General features: G+C 51.9%; 1 protein-coding gene across 1 annotated transcript in view; it reads right to left on the minus strand.

The window, feature by feature from the left end:
• Nucleotides 1-18,787, minus strand: part of Cngb1 (cyclic nucleotide gated channel subunit beta 1) — a 63,058-nt gene that overhangs the window by 30,684 nt on the left and 13,587 nt on the right. The window contains exons 12-20 of the mRNA XM_037206474.1: nt 16,099-16,300; nt 14,171-14,248; nt 11,232-11,334; nt 10,336-10,459; nt 10,218-10,269; nt 8,773-8,860; nt 8,335-8,398; nt 5,988-6,197; nt 898-1,060 (exon numbers count right to left, since the gene is read on the minus strand). Of these exons, the coding sequence (XP_037062369.1) occupies nt 898-1,060; nt 5,988-6,197; nt 8,335-8,398; nt 8,773-8,860; nt 10,218-10,269; nt 10,336-10,459; nt 11,232-11,334; nt 14,171-14,248; nt 16,099-16,300 (1,084 nt within the window). The remainder of the gene's footprint in view (nt 1-897; nt 1,061-5,987; nt 6,198-8,334; nt 8,399-8,772; nt 8,861-10,217; nt 10,270-10,335; nt 10,460-11,231; nt 11,335-14,170; nt 14,249-16,098; nt 16,301-18,787) is intronic.

Here is an 18,787-nt window from a genome sequence, read left to right on the forward strand (position 1 = left end):
CATAAAGGAAGTTAGGATGGATAGGTGTAATGGCACACCTCCACAGTCCCTGGGGGGCAGAGGCAGGAAGCTTGAGAGTTCAAAGCAAGCTTGGGCTCCATGGTGAGACACTGACTCCAAAAAAGAAAAAAGGACAGAGGGAAAGAAAAAAAGAAAGGAGAAAAGGAAAGAGAAGAAAGAAGGAAAGAAGAGTGTTGAGACAGAATGTGGTTACGGAGTCTGCCCAGCTGTGAGGATTGGGGTTCAGTGTGCCGAACTCAGGGGCACTGTGATCAGCTAGGGGCACACAGGAATGGATTTAGTTCAAAAAGGAGACCCTGGGTGCTGGTGGGTGAGATGGTTCTGTGGATCAAGGTGCTCGCCATGAAAAACCGGAGGTCTAAATTCAATCCCCAGAATCTTGTAAAAGTAGATGGAGAGGATCGATGGCCACAAAGTTGTTTCTGACCCCTGCACGCATGCCATGGACCATGCACACACTAAATAAATAAAACGATGAATAAAAACACATTTTTAAATTGTTAAGAGATGCTGGGAGTGTGAGCTCTTGACTAGTATGTGAGGTCCTGGACTAGAAACAAAAATGAGAGGAAAAATAAACAAGACCTAGCACTCTGGCAATTTATAATCATACGTGCTCTTTATGAAGCAATACTCTGCCAAAGTGTAAAATAAAACAAAATCAAAGAGGGGACAGGAGTTGGCTGTCACGTTTCGGTATGTGTAAACATTGGCATTTCTGCAGGAGCATCCGTCTGTACCACAGCTGAGGGTGTCTGAGCTAGGGCTCTGAGAACGCTTCTCAGGACCACCAGCAGAGGAGATCTCAGCCCTGCTGTTTCCCCTCACGTCAAATGGGCTAGCGGACAGAAGCCCAAGCAAATCATCACTGCTAACCTGTGGGCTGCTGCATCCGAGCCGGGGACCCTGAGGGTGTCAGATTTGGTAGGAGAGGGTGGTGGTCTGTCGGGTGAAGGTGACTTCTCCTCTGGGATGAGGGGGCGACTGTCAGCATCCGTGTCTTCTACCTGGACCTCTGGGTGCTCTTTCGTGGCTGGTACTGGGAAGAGGAAGGAGGGGAGAGTCAGAGGGAGAGAGGCCAGCTCCTGGGACTGTGTTTGGAGGGTCTCTGGTGGCTTCGCATCCCCCATGCAGTCCCCAGCCAAGCTCCATGCAGCCTGAGGCCCTGTGTGCATCACTACCCCAGCCCCAAACCCATGCGCTGGAAATCCAGCATCAGTGCCCCAAAACTCTCCCTTAGCTTCCCAGCGTGGAAAGCAGCAGCCACCTGGGGAGGCTGGGACTAAGTGTCACACAGGCAGACCCCTCTGCTCCCCTCAAGGTAGGAGAAACCATGTCTTCCAAGCCCGTAGGGAGGGCAGGAACCAAGGCCTTGGATTCTTGAAGGGACTCCAACTCAGATGTATTTGCTGTTTTAGTCACACATTTACCTGGGAATCTGCTTTGGAGGGTATTAGCATCCACACCAGGGGCCCCTAGAAGTCACCTGCTGTCTGTTCGGACCTCTGACAAGCCTGGGCCTTCTTCAGACTCAGGTACTTCCTAGGGAGTTTGTGTATGGCGCCACCTTGAGGACTCAGAGGCACTGGAGGGCTAATTGTTCTAGCAGGGAGCCTTAGAGGTAGCGAGCCACAAGCCTGCTCCACAGCAAGGCAGGGAAGGTACTCTGAAATAACTGTCCCTGGGATGTTTCTGCTCAGGGTCACCACGGGAAGTCCAGTGCACAGCTTACAGCTATACAATGGGAAGGGAAGGGGGCCTCAGACCTGGGTGCTTGTTTTGCTAAGTCATACACACACCCCGCAACACACACCGAAGGAGGACCAGCAAGAATGGGAAAGTTTTTTGAACACTGAGGCAGGTCGTCATTTGCTAGAATTCCGCAGTTCTCAACCTGTGGGCCTGGACCCCCACTGGGGTTACATATCAGATATTTACATCGAGAGTCCTAACAGTAACAAAATTACAGTTATGAAGCAGCAAGGAAATAATTCTATGGTTGGGACTCATCGCAACCCGAGGAACTGCATTAAAGGGTCGCAGCATTGGGAAGGTTGAGAACCACGGCGCTAGACTGACGAGAGGTCCTCCAGGCCCAGGAGAGGAGGAGAGGCCTCAGCTACTGCCCGCTAGTCCCCATGGGAGCAGAAGAGGAAGGACCCTAAAGGTTAGTTAGACCTCAGGGTCCCAGCGCTGCCTCCAGCATGGCCTCAGCTCCACGCCCAGGATGTACAGTATGTTCCATCCTCGCCAAATCCAGCTCGGGGATTTATTACATTTATTAAGCCAGGCTTGGCGGCACATGCCTTTAATCCAAGCATTTTGGAGGGAGAGGCAGGTGGATCTCTGAGTTCAAGGCTAGCCTGGACTACAAAGCAAGTTCCAGGACAGCCAGGGCTACACAGAGAAACCCTGTCTTTAAAAAAAAAAAAAAATTACATTTATTTATTACATGTAAGCACATGCTATAGTGTGTGAGTGTGTGTGTGTGTGTGTGTGTGTGTGTGTGTATGTGTATGTGTGTGTCACAGAACAACTTGCGGGAATTGGTTCTCCCCTTCCATTTTGGGAATCAATGACCAGGGTTGGCATCAAGCACCTTGACCTACTGAACTACCTTGCTGGCCAGCCTGCCCTCCCTCCCTCCCTCCCTCCCTCCCTCCCTCCCCCTCCCTCCCTCCCTCCCCCCTCCCTCCCTTCCTTCCTTCCTGGGTTTCACTATGTAACCCACATCAGCCTTGAACCCCCAATCTTCTTGCCTCAGTCTTGACAGTGCTGCTTAACAGGTGTGTCCTGGAACTCACTCTGTAGATCAGGCTGGCCGTGAACTCACAGAGATCCGCCTGTCTCTGCCTCCCCAGTGCTGGGATGAAAAGCATGTGCCACTAATGCTGGGCTTCTGATAATCGTTTCTAAATGTTGAGTATTAACATCTATTCCCTTCCCTCACCGGCCCCTGAAATGGGATCTTGCTGTGGTTTGAGCTGCTGTGTATTCTGGGCTCAACCAACACTCTTGCTTCAGCTCCCTAAGTGTCTGGGGCTGTGGGTTCTCAGCAGTACAGCAGGGCGGGCTAACCTCCCCAGCTGCTCTGCGGAGCAGTCTTACTCAGTTTCCATCTTGTGGAGAAGGGAAGTGTAGGATAGGAAAGTTCAGGAACCCGCTTCAGTGCAGATTCAGACCCAGCTCAGAAATGCTGAGGCATAACTAACCAATTGCCAGATTGGCTGTTTTCCTTTTGCTTTGAGGCAAGGTCGTGCTACGTAACCCGGGCTAGCCTTAACTCCCAAATGCTGGGGTTACAGATGCGCACCACCACACCCAGACCAGAAACACCGTTCTTGCTGCCCTGGGTTGTCTTCTGCAGTGCTAAAACCCTCGTGTGCGGCATGGTCACAGTACCAGGCACACTGGCACAGTGCTGCTGGCATCACAGTACCAGGCACACTGGCACACTGCTGCTGGCAGTATTTCCCAGCCAGGGTCCCCCAACCCAGGGACGACACAGACGGTTCCAGACGCACAGACCAGAAAAGGGGAGACAGAGAATGAGACCGTGACACCCCACTGTCACTGTCCCTCCATCTTGAGTGCAGAGGGGACCAGTACAGTCAATGAATGCTTCTGTGGCCTCGGCACAGAGGAAGCCCCTCTGGGCTCCAAGCCTTCAGCAAGCTCTGTATCTCACGAGAAACTCAGCTCCATTCCCCCCCCTCCCCCGCCATGTATTTGTGGTTAGTCCTATTGATGCTTTCTATTTCTGTTTCTGGGTTGGTGGGGTGGGGGTGGGGGCATTGTTTGTTTGTTTGTTTGTTTTGAGGCAGAGCCTTGATTGGTTGCGTCAGTCTTCCTGGGTGCTGGGATAGGCCTAGCCTCCTGGTTAGCATTACCTTCAGCTGGACAGAGCCCAGACTTATCTGAGAGAGTTTCCATTGGGAGTTGCCTCCATCAGATTAGCCGGTGGGTATGTCTGGGAAGCGTTTTCTTAATTGCCTACTGTTATGGGAGCAATCTGGCTGAGCAAGCCAAGGGGAACGAGCCAGTAAGCAGCATTCCTCCACGGTTTCTGCTCCAGGTTCCTGCTTTGAGAGCCTGTGTTGGCTTTTTTCAGTGATGCACTGTGACCCAGAAGTGGAAACTGAAATAAACTCTTTGCCTCCACACGTTGCTTTTGTTCAGCATGTTATCACTGCAACACAGAAGCAAACTGCTGACACCTTCTGTCTTCGGCAAGCCTCGCCGGTTTTCCCTTTGACTAGTCATTAAAAGTTTTCCTGTTCACGTACAATTAGATAAAAATAGGAAGAAGAAAATCCAGCAAAAGGAGCAGAACTTAGGGGTCCTGTGAGCAGCAAGGCTGGGGCCCCGCTGCCGGCAGACAGAGCCTGGGTCATTGCAGGGATGATCAGAGTAGCAGCTCACCCCATTCTGTGCTCATCACCAGCCAGGAAGAGGAGACAAGACAACCAGGCCCTTTCTTACGGAGAGTCCTGTTCCTCCTACCTGCTCTGATCTCAGAGACAGTTTGGCCCAGAGTCAGCACGACCATCCTTCACATCAAAGGGAGTGTGGGCAGACTGGCTTAAATCAAGGCAGAAAGGGACAGAGGTTACCTCGGGGCACCTGTAGTCCCCAAGTACTTTGTCATTAGCCAGTGAGCAGTAGTAGCCCAGGAGCAAGTTTGGATGGGCCCCCAATCTGCACTGAACCCCGAGACCCCCTTCTCCTCGTCTTCCTGCACCTGCCTGCTTCTCCTGCCTACACCTGCCTGCTTCTGTCTGTGCCTGCCTGCACCTGCCTGCCTCTCCTGTCTGCACCTGCCTGTTTCTCCTGCCTGCACCTGCCTGCTTCTCCTGTCTGCACCTGTCTGCACCTGCCTGCTTCTCCTGCCTGCACCTGCCTGCTTCTCCTGTCTGCACCTGTCTGCACCTGCCTGCTTCTCCTGCCTGCACCTGCCTGCTTCTCCTGCCTGCACCTGCCTGCTTCTCCTGCCTGCACCTGCCTGCCTCTCCTGCCTGCACCTGCCTGCTTCTCCTGCCTGCACCTGCCTGCCTCTCCTGCCTGCACCTGCCTGCCTCTCCTGCCTGCACCTGCCTGCCTCTCCTGCCTGCACCTGCCTGCTTCTCCTGCCTGCACCTGCCTGCCTCTCCTGCCTGCACCTGCCTGTTTCTCCTGTCTGCACCTGCCTGCTTCCACTTTCCCTGAAACAGTAGATACCAATGTCCCTCAGAAAGCCCAGTCGACTCTCACAGGCAGGCAAGTCTACCTACAATGGACCTCACATCTCTCTACCATCTGGTACCCCTCCTTCCATGGCCTCTGTCCCTTCTTTTAATTCTTGAGGATTTCATGCTATGTACTTTGATCACATTCACTCCCAGTTCCTCCCAGATTCACCCCACCTTCCTACTCCCCCAAACTTCATGTCCTTTTTATTTTTTATAATAACCTATCAACTCCAACCTGTGCTCTTCATAAAACTCCTGAGTAGAAGGCCATCCATCAGAGCATGGTTGACCTACTAGGAGCCATATCCTTAAAGAAAACTGACTCCTCCTCCCCAAGAAGCTATTGACTGTCCACAGCACTCCAGTTACGGATAGGAGTGACCCCTATCCCTTCTACCAGCATTTTCCCCAAGCTTCATGGTCTGGAGAAAGGACTCATTTTTTTTTTTTTTAAACAAAACTAGAGTGGGGATGATGGCCTATATAAAATGATGACCTGCAGAAAGTATATGTAGTTGAAGAACTAAATTGCTAACTGTGAAAATTTAGGCATATGGAAAGAAAAGGACTGAACGCCCAAAAGTCACTATAAAGCAAAGGGAGATCTTTAGAGGAAGGGGAATTCCATGAATGCAAAGCATGTTCCCACAGCATGCCACACAGGTGGGAAGACAGCCCAAGCCATGCAAAAACCCTGTTATGCCACATCCCAAGCATGCTGGGGCAAGACCACACTACCCAGGCGACGGATGGAGCTCCTGGTCTCCTTGGCGAAGCTGGAGTTGGACAAGGTTGTCCTCCGGGAAACCAGGACAGGAATGCGGGTGATTGTAGGACGATAGCTGGGCACATTGGGGAGGTGCTCGGCCGGGTTTGGGGGCCCGGATCTGGGGCCCTCCTGGCCAGGTGGCTGGTCCTGGACCAAGCGATTCAGCTCCATATTCAGGCCTGGTTTAGTCATGGTATTGGGTCCGGAAGGTGGCAGGCAGAGGTGTGACCCTGGCGACTGTAATCAGGAGCTGAGTTGAGGAAGGTGGGGCTGGTAGGGCTCCTTCCAAGGACTGACATTGACCAAACTAATACCTGCCTGCTGTGTCAGCCCTGCTCAGGTCTGAAGCACCATTCTTTTCCCCAATGTTCAACCTTAAAAGCATCACCAAGTGACAGAGATGGTCCTCCCAGTAGCTCCAAGGCACTCCCTGGAGCCCTGGGTCTGCTGATCTACCACAGGAGACTCAACGTCAGACTCAAAAGATGCCAGGCTCAGAATCCAGAGCTGAAAGACTTGGAACTTCAGAACCCAGGCTCCAATGTGCTGAGCTCAGAATGATTTTCCTTTTCAAAGAAACCCTGCAACCAATTCGTCTTTCTTCCAACCAGAAACAGACACAACGCTAGGGCCCTGGGTCAATGGGGTGCATGCTAGAATCCCTTGAAGAGGCTTACATGGTCCTGATGCCCACTGATCCAGCTATCCGAGAAGTGAGACTCAAAGCCGTTGCCCCAAATGCCAACATGGAGACAAATCACCAGACAGTTAGGCAGACAGCAGGCAGATTCTGGCTCCATGGGGCTTGGTGAGACCTGAATTCTACATTTCTAACCCGTCTCTAGGGGACACTGAGGCTGTCAGCTTGAGTGGCGATGGGCACTACTTTCCCAGACTACCTGGGGAAGGGGACAGAGCCAGCCTGGTGTTCGGTGCCAGCCTTCACTTCTCTGTGGATGCTCAGGGTCCAGTCTGGACACCATAGGTTCCCACAGGTGAGTGATGTCAATAGAAATCATGAACTGATTTCAGAGTAATACAGCAAGGCAAAGGACCACAAATGGGAACAAATTTTTTTTTTGACAAAACTAGGGAAGGTGATCACTACTAGATATCATTACATTATTTAAAGTTTTTTCTCATTTAAATTCTTTTGAGCGAATAAAGAAACTATTGGAAACAAATTGAGGATTAACATAGAAATTCAAGACTTGAATTTCTCAGCCTGTGTGGGAGGTCCTAGCCCCACTCCGGCAAAGCTAGCTCCAGGTCCCACAGCAAGGAGGAGCCGGAAAACAATGTAGTCTATGCCTTCACTTTTTGCCTACTCTGGGACACATCACGCCTTAGTTTTGTTATCTGTGAAATAATCTATCAGCCTCATCAGGCACCTCAAGGGCCGGCAGCTTGAAGAACAGACCATGGAGGTGCATTAGGAATTCAGCCATGCTGGCCAGGATGCCATCCTTCCAGGGGCACTGGCCCAGCCTCCTCCTTAGTACCCCATCCCTGAGGTTACCAAGTGTGGTAGTTTGAATGAAATAGTCCCCCATAGCTCACAGGGAATGGCACTATTAGGTGTGGCCTTGTTGGAGGAAGTGCATCACTGGGGGGGCGGGCTTTGAGGTTTCAAATGCTCCAGCCAGGCCCAGTGTCCCTCTTCTCTTCCTGCTGCCTGCCAATGCAGATGAAGAACTCTCATCTCCTTCTCCAACACCATGTCTGCCTGTGTACAGCCATGCTTCCCACCATGACAATAATGGACTGAACCTCTGAACCTGTAAGCCAGCCCCAATTAAATGTCTTCCTTTATAAAAGTTGCTGAAGTCATGGTGTCTCTTCACAGCAACAGAACGCTGACTAAGACACCAGGCCTGGGATTGGGGTGGCAGAAAGGACCACAGTACAGAGCTGGGTACAGATGAAGCTGCCCACCCAGGACATGCTCAGAAGGATGGAGTGTGACCACAGAGATGGGGGGTGGTCATGCCATTTACAGGCTCTGCCCCCTCTAACCCCAGGGTCTCTGCACAGCTTATGCTACATTTTTTTTCCTGAGAGGAAGTGGCCTGAGGGGCTGGCAGGGTGAGACAGCCCCCCCCCCAGTCTCTGGGCATCATTTATTTCCCCAATGTCTTTGAACTACATCATCTAGTTGAAATAATGTGGCCCCAAGTCACAGAAGAGAATCTTTGGCCAGGACAGAATGGAGGGGCCCCAGGCAGGAAGGAGATGAAAGGTATGGAAGAAGCCCCCCACCCAAGCTGCCACTGGCCCGCTAGTCCCCAGGGCATCCTTGTACAACGTCACTCCTACCTGTTGAGCTGGTGGCCTCTTCCTCTACCTCCTCCACCTCCTCCTCCTCCTCCTCAGGCAACTCCTGCAGAGACACATAAAGGGGACACTGGGTGCCTCATTGGACTCCTCCAACTCCTGCCCCACCCAGGACAGTGGGGGTAGCTCATCTCCTGGGCCATCCAAGGAGGTGGCTTACCACCTGTAGAGGGCAGCATGCATTGAAGTCCAAGGCCCTAGACCCAGGGACCCCTGTGAGACCCTGTTCAAGGAGACAGAGCTACCCAAGCGGCCACCTCCCGAATCTTTCCTCCAGGCCCACACCTCCCTCCACACACCAGCCCCTGGGGATCCCCCTGCAATCTCAGCCTCAGCCTTCTCTGTCCTATGGACAGCTCACCAGCAAACCCCATTGCTACCCCATCAGCGGCCCCAGGTCCCCGGGGCTTGGGACTCTACCTGGAGTGATGCTGTCTGTGGCTGTGTCCTGCCTAGCTGGCACTGGTCCACATCAGCCTCCACCACCAAACAGCTATCCAGCAGGACACTGCAACCCAAGGGACAGAGGAAAGAGCCAGTGTTAGTGGAGGCTGGCATTTGCAAACCCTGCTGGAGGCCAACGCTGACCAGCAACAGGGGACACAGAGATGTCAAAGGTGTCACCTTTGGAGGGGCTGGGAGGAGACTGAGGCAAACAGAAGGGCTCCTGTGTGTGTGAATGGGACCCCACTCTGTTTGGAATGAGGGGTCAGGGGTATCAGATTGCCTCACTTTCCAGAGGAATCTGAACCAGGTTTTTCAGGTAGACTGTCCTGACACTGGATGCTATGTTAGCATAGAAGAGCTGGGCTCTAGCAACCCCAGCACTCAGGAGGTCGAGGCAGAATTAGAAGTTCAAGACCAGCCTTGGTTATATAGCAAATTTGAGGCTGAGTTACATAAGAATCTTTTTCAAACACACACACACACACACACACACACACACAGAGAGAGAGAGAGAGAGAGAGAGAGAGAGAGAGAGAGAGAGAGAGATGCGTGTGTGTGTGTGTGTGTGTGTGTGTGTGTGTGTGTGTGTGTGTGTTTGAACGGGACCTATGTTGTCCAGGCTAGCCTACAACTTGCCATGTATCGCAGGCTGGCCTAGAACTTGTGATCCTCCTGGTTCTGGATCCAGATTCTAATGTGACTTTTGTAGTGAGAACTAGGTCCTACCTCCTGACAGCCCCACCTCCTCATCAGAGCCCTGTCCCCAGGGGTTCACAGCAGATGTTTCAAGGTGTCAGGTCTACCCAAAGGGCCATGTCTCAGCTCTCCCAAGGTGGGTAAGCAGGCGCTGAGACAGGACGTAGTGGCGTCTGTTTGGAATCTCCTGTGCAGGATTATGAATGAGCCTGTAATCCCATGGCTGTGGCAGCTTCCATGAGCTGTGTGCCAGGGTCTGTGCCAAGCTATTTACAACATCGCCATCTCCCTGCTTCTTTATCCAAACAACCCTGCCAGGGCTGTGGTGAAAGTATCCCAGCTTAGGAAACACAGGCTCCGAGAGGCCCAGAGACAGCCTGTGGTCACACGGTCTTTGCTGTGAGTCCAGGTGCAGACGCTTGCTCCGCCACCACCCTGAGAGTCCACTGCCTCACACCAGATTTTGACCATGTCCCGGGATATGGATCTCTTCACCCCTAAAAATGTGTTAAAATTACTTCCTGGTAGCATTGTCTGAAGAAAACAATGTCAATTTATAACTTGCAACGTTTTCTTAAATCTAAAAGTTCTTCTTTGGGTCTGTTTTTTAGAAGAAATTAAAAGTTTCTTAGGTTGGAAAGCTTGCTTGACACTCATGAGGCCTTAGGTTCAGTCAAAATAATATTCTAATATTCTCTTGGATCCCTAACATATTTTGGTACCATGCCTCCCACCACACGAAGAAGTTGGCCTCCTGCAGCTGGGCCTCCTGCACTGAGGGTCTGAGTGGATTCTTCTGGAAACAGCCACAGGGCTCCATCTGCAGCACCTAGCACTAGCCTGAGGCCTCCTCGTCCAGATCCAGTGTCAAGTCTCTCTGGTCCTGGGCAAGCCGCCATGCCTGGAACCCCCAGGCTACCTCTTCTATTACTGTGTCAAAAAGACAGGGCCCTGTGTGGGCTGCCTGAGGACAGAGGGTCAGGGGACCTGAAATGGAAAAGCCATAAGAATGCCAGGTGTTATCTCGGGATTCTGGATGCTTCTCTCTAAATACAGTGAGACGCTGGCTCTGTTCGCTTTTCCCTTTGGAGGAGCCAGAGCCAGCCTTGTGCTTCCTGGCAGGGCAGCCAAGAACACAGCTCTGAGCCTCAGTGTCCCTCTCTGTGAAGTGGGCTCGGTAACGGGCCGGCCATTCCTGCTGTCTCTCCGGCATCTGGCAGCTCTTATTATTACTGCTCGTATCCTTACGGCGAATCCCAGAGGCAGCCCGGGCAGCAGGTTAGGACACTGCGCACATGCTTTGATAAACAACCTCGGTTAGCAAAGCGACTTACTGGCACAACAGTGGCCCTGTCCACATTACCAAGGGCTGCAGAGGGGTCCATGTTCCAAAGCTATATTGCTCCCACTCAACAGTATGCACAGCACTTGCCATGGCTTCCTCTTGTCCAGCCTGGAAGCAGTAGCCCCTCAACTTCTAGAAAGTTCCCAAGCCCCAGGGATCTCTGAGCAGAAGAGCAGAGATGCGCTGAGGCAGGCTTCCAGCAGGCCCCCGGCTTAAGGGTTAAGATGCAACAGCCATGCCAGCGTCTGAAGCTTAGCAGCCGACTCCTCCCCCACCCACCACAGGCCATGCCCCCCAAGTTCAGGTCTGCAGGTCACCTTCGGCGTGTTCCTCCTCTGAAATTTCAGCTCAGAAGGAAAAGAGGATAAGCACTCAGAGATCAGCCACCTACTTGGTTCTCCCGGGCTCTGCTGGTAGGGGGGCCCATGCTGCCGTAGGTCAGCCTGGGGCTGGGACAATCACGCCCAGCCTGGTACTGGAGCATATGAGTGGAGCTGTGGAGAGCCCGGGGTCAGCCAGGACAACAGCTTCCAGGATGCTGTGACTGACTCAGCATGGAGCCACTGGTCCTTCCTGCTTCTAACCACACCAATGGCCTGGCAGGGAACTTCAGGAACGCTCCAGAGAGGGCAGGTGGGGACCGTGGGCCAAGGTTGCTAGGAAAAGCAGAGCTATTGCCTGCAGAGACAGGGTTGCTAGGTGACCATCTGCGTTGCCAGGGCCTTCACGTCATCAGTAACCTGTGTCTCTGCAAAGCTGGCCAAGGGCATCCTTCCCCAGACAGTAACAACCCAGCCCAGCCTGTCCTCAGCTTCACATCTTCTGTACCTGGGACCACTCACTGTCATCACAGAGCCCAAAAGCTCTCTGAATTTAAAACTGGGGGTGTAAGGATGTATTGTGTGCTTGAGGTGTCTGAGCTGTGTAGACACATGCAAAAATGTACATGAGTACCTTTATGCACACATGTGAGCCGGGGCGAGATGCATGTGTGTAAATGTGTATGTGAGTGTGTGTAGCCAGTGTGTGTCATACACATGTCACTATGTCTGAGGACACACATATACATTTGTGTGGGCCTATATGGCCATTGGCCTTTGGAGGTGTCTCAGTTCAAGAACAGGGCCATGTGCCAGAATTTTCAGGCGCACAGGCTCAGCGGGAGAGTAACTCAGAGTCAGCACTGTGTGTATAGGTGGATGGAATGCAGAGCACACAGCAGCTTGCACTCCCACCTGGCTCCAGTGTGAGGGGAAGACCCAGAGGGCTGAAGGGGGGTGGGGGGTGGGGCACATGCTTAGTTTTCCCAAAAGAAAGACTTTCACGGTGCTAGGAATGGGATGGAAACCTTTTTATTTATTGATTGATTGGTTGGTTGATTGATTGATTAATTGATTGATTGAAACAGGGTTTCTCTGTGTAACAGCTCTGGCTGTCCTGGAACTTGCTTTGTAGACCAGGCTGGCCTCCAACTAACAGAGATCCACCTGCCTCTGCCTCCTGAGGGCTGAGATTAAAGGCGTACGCCATCATGCCCGGCTCAGAAAGTTTTACTCCTAAAAAATTGTTTGCATGTGTATGTATATGGTGTATGTGCACATACATAAGCATGTTTATATATGTGTACACACAGGTTTGTGGCATGTGGAGGCCTGCAGCCTTCCTCCATCGCTTTCTGTTGTATTCATGGAGACTCTCTCAATTGAACCCAGAGCTTTAGCTGACGAGTCTGGCTAACCAGCTAGCTCCGGGAATCTCACTTCCACCTTTCAAGGGTTAAATCACAGGCAGGCCGCCACGTCACTTGGCATTGGTGTGGGTTCTGGAGATAGATCTGAGCTGTCTCCCCAGTCCCTAGATAGCTTTTGAGAGGCGATGAGTTCCCTCATCACTGGAGGAAGGCAAGAGGAAAGTGTGTTTCCTGTCATAGTTGGGAAGACAGAAAAACAAACTGAACAAGAGTGCCCCGAGAGCTGATGTCACCCCATAGATTCTACACAGAACCTTCGGTTGGTTTTGTGGCTAACTGTTTCTCAGCTGGGGATGAAGTGGCCCTGAGCAGGGACAAGGACATTAGTCACCAATGGGCCCTTGCTCCAGACAGGCCCCACTGCACCCATTGACTACCATCGCTGTGGTCCCTCGGCAAGGGCTACTCTCAGTCCCCTACAGCCGTGGAGGTGGGTACTGGAGAGGGGAGGCCACTTGCCAGGTAGCCCTGCTGACAGTCATGGCACCATTTCTGGAGCAAAGCTCTGCTCTGAACACTTGTGGTGTTGCCCGGACGCAAGCTCTAGCCAAGAAGACCACCCAGGGGTCACAGGTCGGGGTCGGCGCTGTGACAGCGGCCAGCGAGACAGATACAAAGACAAGGCAAGGGGTTACAGCCAGGGATGGAGAGGTTTTCTCTGTCCACGGCAGCTGCTCCCCTGCTCTCCCTGCATGTACCTCTCTCCAGACGGCTGCCAGCTATACCACCCTCCCGCTCACAGACCGCCAGTGCCCCTGTGCCTTTCGGGAAACCAGGTCCAAGGCTGTCATAACCTGCGTCAGAGGCAGTCCGCTTTGAACACGGACTGTGTGCTCCTCTCACCCCGTGTCCCCTCGCTGGTGGAGTCCTTCAGACCCCCTTCATGGACCATCTCTGGGGGTGGGGGGGTGGGGGTGCCCGGCCTGTGCTCTCTGCTCACTCATTCGCTGCTTCCTCCCAGCCCGCAGCTCCCCACTCTGCCAAATCTTGCACCAAGTCTCCAGCTCCTGACTCGGTCAGGGATCTGCCTTCCATGTTTTAATCTTTATTCAAAATGCACTTTGTGGACTCCAATGGCACCTCTGTGTGGATGTGGGAATCAAGCGTTACTGGACAACAGAACAGAACCCAAGGCAGCTGTAGACACATTCCAGAGGCCACCTCGGGATCATTGGCGTGTGTGTGTGTGTGTGTGTGTGTGTGTGTGTGTGTGTGTGTACATGCATACAAAGGGGAGACAACCTTGGTTTTGCTGTTAAAAGAGAAGTACTGTGAGCTCAATGCATGTGTTCACTCATGCATCTATGCATGCATTAATTTTACATTTATTTAATGCCTACTGTATACCGGGCATCTGAGATACGGTAGTGAAAACAACCCCCTCAAGTCTCAGATTTCACAGGGGTACACCTGTGTGAGTTGGAGGGGGGATGTCGGACTGAGGGGTCATTTTGAGCACAGTGGGGACCCCAGATTTCCCAGTCCTCTGGTCAATGCCCAACACTGTTCAGCACAGAACTAAGGCAGAGAACACCCACCTCAGGGTCCCCTAAACCTACCACCCGGGACAAGTGACTTACACAGGCTCCTCTTCCTCCTCTTCCTCCTCCTCTTCCTCCTCCTCATCTTCTCTTTCCTCTTGAATCTGGGGCAACTCCCTAAGTCAGGGCAGAGGCAAGAGGTGAGCCCCCCTGGGCTGCTCCAGCCCTCCTCCCCCATCTCTGACATGTGTCCTGGGACTTCCAGCAGCTCCACCTGAGAGCCCCTCACCAGTTACAACTGTCTACACTGTCCTGATGGTGACTTGAGGACGGCTCTGAGCTTCAGTGAGCCTCATTTTCCCTTATGTATTTCTCAGCAATGCAGGTCGGGAGCTTGAATTGCTCATCGTAACAGCCCCTTCTTTTACAAATGCTTCCCTGACATGAAAGCCACCATTTTGCTCTTCCCCACCAGGCCTCAACATGGGCCCAAGTCATAGGGCCACTGCCCATGGACTGAAAAAGTTCTTCTGAAGCTTTGAACTAAAACAAACCTTTCTTTATAAATTGGTGACCTTGAATATCTGATTACAACAGAAAGATGACTAACCCACAACCTAAATGTCACCAGAGGAGTGTCGGAACACAGTCCAAGAATGGAGTTGTGCAAGGGGAATTCTGGGTACTTGTGAAAAAACCCCAAGAAAACAAGACAAGAGTCTTGTGATCTCAGTTTCTTCACAAACATGGAATTGTTCTGGAAATGTGCTTTTGTGCCCCTCCCAGATGTAGTGGAGAGGAATGAGTGTACTTCAGATTATTCATTATGACTGGATATTGTTATTTGTTTATATGCCTCTATGGGAAAACATGTTTTTGCCACATGCAGCTTACCCCTGTGATTGTACACTTTACTCATGTGATTCTTCTTAACTCTGGAGTATAAATTGTCTGATGCTCTGAATAAAGTTGGCTATTGCATGAGACTTTAGTCTGCCTCATTTTTAGGCTCCACTCTCCTAGGTTCATGCCTCCAACTAGAGTGGTAAACAGTGGAAAGCATGTTAAAGCTGGCCTCAGTGGCACACATCTTTAATCCTAGCACTTGGGAGGCAGAGGCCGACAGATCTCTGTGGGTTTAAGGCCAGTCTGTTCTGCATAGTGAGCGCCAGGTCAGCAAAGACTACATAGTGAGACCTTATCTAAAAACAAACAAACAAAATAACAAACTATGGTCTAGCCATATAACGGAATATTATACAATATGAAAACAATGAAGATGATTTCCACCTAGTGAATTATGACCAACTATAACAAGGGGCAGATAAATGCACATGATATGCCATATTTTGTGCAAAAAAACCCAAACAAACAAAACAAAACACAAAAACAAACAACAACAACAACAAAAAATAGAAATGAATTGTCCTGGTTAGCCATAATTGTCAACTTGACACAGCCTAGAGTCATCTGAAAAGGTGACTGAATTGAAGAACTCAACTGAAGAACCGCCTAGGTCAGAGTGGTCTTTGGGTATGTCTGTGGGAGATTGTCTTGATCATTAATTTATGATCAGGCTCAGCCCACTGTGGGTAGTACCATTCCCTGGGCAAGTGCCCTGGGCTATGTAAAAAGCTAGCTAAACATACGCCTAGAGAGCAAGCCAGCAAACAGCATTCCTCCACGGTTTCTGCTTCAGGTTCCTGCCTGACTCCCCTCAATGGTGGACCATGACCTGGAAGGATGAGCAGAAATAAACCCTCTCCTCACCTATCCTGCTTTTGAGCAGCGTGCTTCATCACAGTAACAGAACCAAACTAGAACGGGGGTTCCGTGTGTGTCTGTCCTCAGCCTACCTCTGACATGGGGTCTGGTAGCCATGTGCCCAGGGGCTGTGGGCAGATGCTGAGAGCGGAGGGGCAGGGGTGGTCCTGCACTGGGCCCTTTATGACTTTAGGATTCCACACTGTACACCTGGTACCTTCTCAAGTACTGACTCCTTTTCCAGGACTTCTCTGTTTTCCCACCTGGGCATCTCCACCATGGCCTCGCTTTCCTCTTCATAAACTGGAGCCATCTCTGTCTCCTGCTGGTTGGCATGGTCTTCCCACTGGCTGGCACAGTCTTCCTGCTGGCTGGCACTCTCTTCCTGCTGGATGTCCTCCCAGCAGGGGTCCACCTCCTCGAGGACAAGATCATGTTCTACCTGGTCCATGGGGAGGATGCTGACTGCAGAGGATAAAGAGGAGCCATTTGTGGGGTAAGAAGGGTAGTTTGTGCCCCCTCAGTCCTGGGGGTCCATCCTGGGGGCCTTACCCCAGGGCCTTGGCTCCTAGCTGGCTGGGTTACCAACAGGATCATACGCAGCCAGCTCAATGCCCCAGGGATAGCCTCAAACAACACAATCACTCATTCAGCCTCCTTCCCATGACTCTCTGCCTTTCCCCTCTTGGGAAAGAGCTCGGGTTACAGCTGACCAAGCTTGCTTCCTATCAGGGTTTCCTTCTTAGCGGTTTGGCCAGAGCACAAAGAATATTCTATTCACAGCATCACAGCTGATGTCAGAGGACCCAGACTAGACACTTCACCACCTCCAGGGGCAGAGTATAGTGGATTGACCCAAGGAGTGCAAACAAAGCCTGCTCCTTACCTATTTTCTGGGTGCTGTCTCTTGTCTCATGTCTATGAGCTCAGCACCTGCTTCTGGGAGCTTTATCTCTCCCTCTAAGCTGAGATCTCCACTGTCTGAGACAACGTGACTTTGTCATGGGGACATGGAAAGCAATTTCAGATGCCTGTAAGTTTTAACATTTCTCCATGTATCCTGACCCCTGACTAGAAAATGATGTGAGCCTGCTAGACAGTAGGTTCAGACAGCTGGATGTGGTGGTTCACGCCAGTAATCCCAGCACTTGAGAGGCAGAGGCAAGGGGATTTCTATAGGGAGGACTGAGATGTGGTGAGTTCTAGGCCACCCTGGGCTTCACAGGAAACTCCATTTCAAAAAGCAAGGAAGTGGGCTCAGGACATCTCACGGGAAACCCAGCTCGCCCTAATCAAGGAGGAAAGGGGAAACTTCCTGCACCCCAGCTGTTTCTCAAAAGTCCCAGGGGTCTTGGTGGCCCTCGAGTCAAGCACGAACTAGAAATGGTGACTCTCTTGGTTTCGGGACATGGGGTCTTGCTATGCAGCCCAGGCTGGCCTCAACCTTTTGAGAGGGTGCCACTGCATCCCAGGCAATAAACACGCCTGTGAGCACCTCCCCAGGACGGGGTGCCCCACCGGGCACTGCTGTCCCCCACGTTACCATCCTTGCTTCCTTTCCTGTGAACTCTTTTTAGATGCTCTGAGGTTGTTGGCCCTTCGGGAGCATCTCCTCTCTTCATCTCTGCAGCAGGGCTACAAGGCGCCTTAGAATGTGCCCGCTTACAGCCAAATAGACGGCAACTCTGGCAAGGATGAGGTGTAGCCAGCGGCGGGGGGGGGGGGAGCGGGGGGAGCGGGGGGGGGCGGGGGGGCGGGGGGGACATGGGTGGGAGTCCTGCAGGCCTCTAGGAAAAGTGGCTGCCTGCGGTCCTCTGGGTCCTCTCTCTCTCTATGTCAAGAAGTAGTTTACTTCTTGTTCTCCACAGCCCACCCAGGAGCCCAATACTGGCTCAACCCATGTTTAACTTTCACCCCTGGAGTCTTTCATGGACATGCTACTTTCCAGTCAGCCACCTGTCTGCCCCCAGGGCCACTGCGTGAGATTCTGACCCCAGTCAGTGGCAGACAGTTTTTCCACTGAGATAGGAGCTCCTGCTTCCAGGAAGTCTGGGCACATAGGTTCTCACCAGGCCAAACATTCTGGCCTCAGGTCTCTTGAAAGCCCAGGCCTGTGCTTCAACCTATCTTCTCTAGCAGGAGTAGCTCATGAGGACCTTTTCCTCTAGTCTCTTCCCACCTACTCCGTTCTGAAGCACAGGCCCTCCCTCACCACACACATCTCTGAAGGTATGGTCCCAGGCATTGCCATCACCAAAATCACATGGGGAAGCAGGAGCCTCTTGAAAATGCAGATTCCCAGGATGCCCATACCCCAACAATGAGGTCTGGAGGTGGGACATTCTTCATAATTGAGCCTGGTCATGTGGGATATGGTCCTGCCTTGAGAATATCTCCTGCCTGTAGTACTTGTTGTGAAGTTAGTCCCCTCTCAATCACCCTCAGTGGCTCCCCAGTGCCTATAACGTTAAACTTCTAGCTTTGACTTCATCCTCAAGGGCTTGGGATCCCGGCCAGCTGATGTGTCCAGAGTTCTCCAGCCCCTTGCCCTCACCTCCAGGCATTTCCCACTTTATTTTCTCCGCAAGACTGCCCTTTCTCACTGCAAACTCAGATGGTGGATATAAATGAAGGGACAAATGCCACCTGCCTGCAGGTGACAGCCGCTGTTCAGATCTTTCTCATGAGCACAATGAGATGTAGGCCATCACAGCCAGAGCATCCTGTTTCTGACAAAAGCCTGGCCCTTCTGTGGAAGCTGATTTTTAATTTTTGTTTATTTATTTATTGAGACAGGGTCTCTCTGTATAGTCCTGATTGGCCTGGAATTTGCTTTGTAGACCAGGCTGGCCTCAAATTTAGAGATCCGCCTGCTTCTACCTCCCAAGTGCTGGGATTAAACGCATACGCCACCATGGCCCAGCATGAACATTGATTTTTTTTTAAAGGTTG

This window comes from Peromyscus leucopus, chromosome 5 (assembly GCF_004664715.2).
Source record: "Peromyscus leucopus breed LL Stock chromosome 5, UCI_PerLeu_2.1, whole genome shotgun sequence".
Taxonomy (NCBI): domain Eukaryota; kingdom Metazoa; phylum Chordata; class Mammalia; order Rodentia; family Cricetidae; genus Peromyscus; species Peromyscus leucopus.